General features: G+C 35.5%; 1 protein-coding gene across 1 annotated transcript; it reads left to right on the top strand.

Moving 5' to 3' along the window:
- The first annotated feature begins 448 nt into the window (after nt 1-448).
- LOC109193653 (auxin-responsive protein SAUR68-like) lies at nt 449-865 on the top strand. The gene has a single exon (XM_019344507.1). It carries the CDS (start codon nt 449-451, stop codon nt 863-865), a length of 417 nt encoding a protein of 138 aa, XP_019200052.1.
- Nucleotides 866-6,788: the final 5,923 nt, after the last annotated feature.

Here is a 6,788-nt window from a genome sequence, read left to right as displayed (position 1 = left end):
GAACATCATTCCCCACATGCATCAATGAAATTGAACATATAGAGAAAGCTCAACTACTTGTGTCATTCCAAGAAAACTAGCCAAATGAGAGAAGAAATTAAATGGAATTTGGCCATTTCATTTGGTAAGCATAACCATGTATGTGGTTCCTCATTTATATATATATATATATATATATATTTCTGGTTGAAGCTAAAAGGCCCCATACAACCATGTGGTTACGTTCCTCATCAGTGTCAATCATGTGGTTTTGCCTCCTCAACAGCTTAAAGACTGTCTTAGCCTCCTCATCACTTTAAATACATCACTTCCTTATAATTCATCAAACACTGAAATTCAATTCATTCAATTCTACCCAATTTCCAAGCTTTCTACAAAATTAAATCTTATTCGATCTCTTCCATTCAATCTCTCTGATCGATCTCTATTTAATTTCTAAGTTAATATCATGATCAGTTCAAAGAGGCTCATTAAGCTGGCCAGAAGATGGCAGAAATTTGCTGCCATCCGAAGAAAGAGGATTTCATTTCCAAGTCTATATGATGATTCAGATAGCTGCAGTATTTCTTCTGCGGGTCATTTCACTATCTACACTGCTGATCAGAAGCGGTTTGTTGTCCCTCTATCATATCTCGAGAATCATATCATTAGGCAACTCTTAAGTATGTCTGAAGAAGAATTTGGACTTCCAAGCGATGGGCCAATTACACTACCATGTGATGCAGTCTTCATGGACTACATCATTTCACTTCTTAGCCGAGGTTTATCTAGACAACTTGAGAATGCACTGCTTGTTTCACTTACTTCTCATCGGTGTTCATCAGCTCCTCCGTTACTCCGAAATCAGGAATTGCTAGTTTGCTGATATTAATCTCAATAAATTTTGTAAATGAGGATATATATTAGTTGTAGCTCTATACATGATGTGAAATGTACATATATAAATCCAATACAGCAATACTTGATATCCCATATGTATGTTCAGTATTCTTATTACAAAATTCACTGCTATAATATTCTTCTTACTTCTTAATCTTCAGTTTGCTGCAATAATACACCTAGCTGTTGTCTTTTCATATGCATGTTGATCATCAACCACTGCAATTCAGTCTTCCCAACATCTAAGGATTCTACAGAAGCTCATCAAGCTGGCTAGAAGTGGCAAAACTGAGGATAAAACAACAATTCCGTTGCCGGGAATTGAACCCGGGTCTCTCGAGATCAGATCAGATCTTTGACGAGCCGAGCCTGTGAAGTGGAAGGCATTGGGCCAAGCTACAAGAAATAAAAATAACCAATGAAGGAGTTTGACTCAAGCGACGATGAACACTGAACCTAACAACCGAGGAGACGATCACCGGTACCCACGAAGAGTATATTACAAATCCTTTAACCGCCATTAGTTTGTAAGGGGTTCATTCCTATTCAATTTGCATCTTGAATTCATGCCCAATGTATTCTTATCGGATAGAAAGATCCAATCTTCTTTTCTGTATTGGAGTCGCTCTTGAATCAAGTTAATGAAGATACTACACTAAATGGAAAGCTAGTCTTCTTTTATATAGTAAGCTAGAGATAGAAACGGGCAAATCAAGAAAGAGCTTATTAGCTTATTTCAAATTCGAGTCGAAGTTATTGAAATCGGTAATCAATTTGACCCTTTATCTTTGAATGCAATGAATGTTAATTGGTATATCACTAACCCTATCTTACTTTATTTTTATGTATGTTTTTGTGTTTCTTACATTTTTAAGTATTTATTAACTTAAGAATTTAAGTTTTTGAAACATAAGAATTTAAGTTAGCCATGATAATTCTTAGCAATTTACTTGTTCAACTTTGTCTGGAAAAAGATGTTAATACCCCACCATCGGGGTTCGATCCTATGATCTTCTATGCAGGATAGCCACAGAGGTGTCATTTGAGTACAAAGTGCATTGCAAAATATATTAAAATGTATAACATAATTAATATATTACATAAGTATATGTACATATTTAAGAAAATTCCTAAATATTTATGAATACACAATTTAGTCAAATTTGTAATTTTATTTCTTAATTACATTTTATATTTCCTTAATTATAATTATGATAATAGCATTTAGAACTAATGGTTCATTTGCAAACTTTGAAAATATTTCCCAAAAAAAAAAAAAAAACAGATTTTTTTTTTGCTGTGAATTAAGAGAAACACTTATGCAATTCATACTCAAATATACATACTTACTACACACTAACAAGACATGGAGTCAAGTTTGGCTTAATAGATCAAGGAATAGGTAGAATTGAATGACATGCCATCAAATGAGTAACCAAAACCAAGAAAGAAGGTGAAAGATCACATTATGCATAACATTGGAAATCAAGTGCCATGACAACTTGACAATAAATTATGAACCAATGGAACACATGGTGAAACTAGTGTTAGGCATGAATTCAATATTACACACTCTTTTCAAGTAACCTTCCAGGAATTCTCATCCGAATCTCATCACAAAACTTTAACACACACTTCCGGGAATTATCAACCGGATCTCATCACAACACTTTAATACACATTTCCGGGAGCCAACACGATCTCATCACAACACTTTCACACACACTTTCGGGAATTCTCAACCGGATCTCATCATAGCACTTTATCACACACTTGGGGGAATTATCAACCGGATCTCATCTGAATACTTTAACACACACTTTCGGGAATTCTCAACCGGATCTCATTTCGTCATTCTTTTCAAGTAACCGAAGATTTAGCACCGCTCCAATATATAAAGATTTTCCTCACATCAAACACACAAGTGGCATACTGCCTAAATGTAGTTTGAGAAAATAGGGGATACGAGATAGGCATGTGGGATATAAAGGTTAGTCAAAAACAATGTGGATCATATGCAAACTCTCATAACCAACACATAGGTAAATCATGTTTTAATTGAGGAAAATAATTTTGTACACGTAACACGTACCACATTACACTTTAAAATAAGTCCCCAAGCCCTACGAGTTACGAAAACCTGCAAAACACAAGTGGCAGACCCACGATAAATTAGCAGGCCCTAGGCCGCGGGTCTCAAGAGACCCGCTGCACCAACTGCGCAGCCTGGATTGAAGTGGCAGACCGCAAAGGTCCTTCCACTAGGCACGCGGGCCAGCCGGCGGGTCGCCCAAAACCCGCAGCCAAGCCTGCACGCCTTCGTGGAAGAGACGAGGTAGTAGCATCGTCTCCCTTGTTCTGTTCCACACTTGGGCATTTTGTACACTTTCTACCTGATACAACACCTCTAACATATTTCTCACATCAAACAAGAGATTAAATCACTTCTAAAGCTCACACATCATCAATAACATTCAAACATGCATTTATCAGACAAATAGAGAAAAAATAGTATATTTTGGATGTCCATGGGTTATACATCAAGCTTGATGCTTCCAAAAGCTAGGATCCTTCCTCTACAGCTCAATAATGCTTGTCTTTTCCTCCTCTTCATCTCCCATAACCAACAAATACACCCAATGTATCATTCACAAGCACAGGAAATATTCAATACTACATCTATTCTAGCTAAGGAGAGGAGAAAAGGGGATGGAAAGTCTTGGAAATGGAAGAGAAGAAGAAGGAGTCTTACACTTGGGTTGCTTCTTGCTCTCTTAGTTTTCTCTGGAGAAACCAAAATGAAATGAGGGGGATTGAGAGCTAAGACAATGGAATAGTATGATTGTATACCTAGGGCACAAATCCCTAGGCCATGCATCAGCTGGGTTAAACTTGGACTATAATACAATATAATAAATTTAGAAAGCAGATATGAGTATTTTAAAATTATGTTTTGAAAGAAAACTTGGCTATCAGGTTCCAAGGTTCCTCTTAGATTGACTTTTGAATAAAAGAATATTTTTTCCAAATTGATTCTCGAAAACTAAGGCACATGAATAGACCTTTGTATTTATTTACTCACCATAAGGGGGTTTTTTTTTTTTTTAAATAATTACTCTATTTATAAAAATGCACTAGTCAACTTAGAAACAAAATATTGGGAAAAGATTTTGACCAGTTATTTATGAAATAGGCTTAATTGGGAAGAAGAATTTTTGGGTTGTTACATTCTACCGACCTTAAAAACAAGGTTCGTCCCCGAAGTTTAGACCGGGGTAGGGAAGAAGAGTTGAACCAAAGTAGGAGTGAGCTGAATAAAACTTTTAAGAATACACACTTGAAGGGTTTAAATTTAAACTCAAGGGCGACATAGATCAAGAACAATTCCGAGATTATCAAGGTTTACCTAGAAAATAAGGTTGCCACCCTGTACAAAATCATTTCGAGAGGAAAACAAGAACAAAGTTTGAAATGATTGGGATAATTTCTCAACAAAAGACATTTGATTCTACGAAGGAAAATGAGGGATTCCACCTTAAAAGGGAACAAGGAATTCAATTCAACAAAGGAATATCAAGAAGCAAATGCAGTGAAATAGATTCCACAAAAAAAAAAAAGATATTTAACAATGAATAATATCAAGGCAATAGCTCAATATTAATGGAATCCAAGGAAAGATACAACAAGGATATAATCTCAAAGCGATAGCTCAATATCAAAGGATTCCAAAGAAAGGTTACAACGAATAGATAAGCTCTAGTCAACAATTCAATAAGAATCAAGCAAAGGATATCAGAAGATATCATACTAGCATCAAAGAAATAACATTACAAACATGCATGTCAATAGAATACTCCCAAGAATTGTTACGAAAGACATACGATGGATTTATGACATATATTTCAACAATAATTCAAAGGAATATCTAGATTGGTTCTTTACAACGAATCAATGGACTTATACGACATAGCTCTAGACCCGAATAGCATAAACAAATAGTCAAAAATGCACGGGAGGCAACAAAAAAACTCAAGAAGCAAAATCTTTTCCAACATATAGGATCTTTCTAAATAGGTGCACACTGTGAGGGTGCAAAAGCCATAGATCAAGAGAATAAAGCAAAACACATAATACAACAAGTATGCGCAAGTAACTCATAGTCTCTAAAGAAATTAGAACCTTAAAGAGATTCTAAAACACTTACATTATGTTTGGTTCACGCAATGAATTTGGAAGGAATAAGAATGCTATTCCACAGGGAATGGAATATGTAACGAATAGAATAAGAATTGTACTCTATTGTTTGATTCGCTGAAGAAATAAACTTTAGTAATTGTATTCCTGTGTTTGGTTGGTTAAAGGAATAGAAATAGAATAGGTTTTAAAGACATAAATACCCTTATATAAAATAACAATAATAATAATAATAATAATAATAATATAATAATGAATATGATTATGATATACTGAATATTATATATATATATAGGCTTTGGTTCCCATGAGGTCCCTATTAAAAATGGGATCATGAGGCCACATCTCAACCATTCACTCAATTAAAATTGATGGATGAGATTGAAAGAGTAATATCAAATAATTAAGGATAGTTTTTAAGTATAAGGAGAAAAGAGTAAATGTGTTAGTGTGGTTATTTTTGGTTAGAATAAAAATGTAATAATTAGCATAATAATAGGCTAAATATGAATGGTAATAATCAATATATCTTTATGATTAGAGAATTAGACCACCGGTGAATTGCGGTGTGAACAGTGAAGCAGACCTCGTTAGAAGCTTGTTCATGGCACGAAACAACACGGGTATGTGGTCTTGGATTTTTTTTTTTTTTTTTTTTTTTTTGTATTGGTACGATAGTTGGTTTATAAGATTTCTATGGCCTGTGCACCATCTACTTGTGGGACGTGAGATTGTGGTTGACCAATTCTAGTGCATAAACTATTGTTATAAATTCGTTCCGTTTTCTTTTTTGAATTGACGGTAGTCTGGGTGTGTTCATAAACTGGACGTGAGGTTTTGAGCGGCAATGTGTGCGAGTAGCTGTTATGGTTTGTGCATGGCTTGAGTGAATAGTGAATGTGGAGATGAACAGGAATGTTACATGTATTGTGGGTGGAAAACATATGCGTTATTTTGTTGTGGGTGTATGCATGAATTTGTTTAGGCTTGTGCATGGAGTGAGTAGGAGTTTGTTTGCATGCGTGTGTGTGCATTTATTTTTGGGGCTTGTGCATATATTAGTTTGGGCTTGTGCGAATATGTTACGGTGTGTGCGAATTGGAGTAATGGATGAACACACTAGTTTGGTTTTTTTTAAAGATTGGGTGAAAAAAGTATTGTGGGGTGTATTGGTGGATGGATGTTGTGCGTTTGTTTGTAAAGTCGTTGTTTTGCTGGAGCTGTGCGGAAGTTGTTTTTTTTTTTTTTTTTTATTGGAGAAAACAACAATTTGTATAGCAGCTTGGAGTAGGGTAGTATGCGGTGTGTGCATGTATTTGGTTTGGCAGGTGCGTATTGTAGAATGGAATATGTTAATGAAGAAAAGTGCTAGTATGGGTATTGTTTGTTTGTTGTAGCTAAACCAGTAGGCAAGCGAGAAGTATATGGTGTGTGCGTGAATATGTTACGGTGTGTGCGAATTTGAGTAATGGAGGTTCACACTGTTCTGCGTTTTATTAGACAGGGAAAAAAAAAGGTTAGGGGTGGGACCTGTACAATTAGGTGTGTGCGTTCTCGGTGTCAGGTGTATGCGTTATGGTCAAGAGCCTGTGCATAAGCAGGTAAGTGAGTGTGTATTTCAAAGAGGAAAGGAAAGTAATGAGCATGTGCGTACAATCACCGTATAAGATGTGTGTGTTATGCCGAAATAGACCCAAGAACAACTTAATAGAAAT

Source organism: Ipomoea nil, unplaced genomic scaffold, assembly GCF_001879475.1.
Source record: "Ipomoea nil cultivar Tokyo-kokei standard unplaced genomic scaffold, Asagao_1.1 scaffold1900, whole genome shotgun sequence".
NCBI classification, from domain to species: domain Eukaryota; kingdom Viridiplantae; phylum Streptophyta; class Magnoliopsida; order Solanales; family Convolvulaceae; genus Ipomoea; species Ipomoea nil.
Note: the sequence above shows the minus strand (reverse complement) of the source record. Positions and strands in the feature narration are given on the sequence as shown.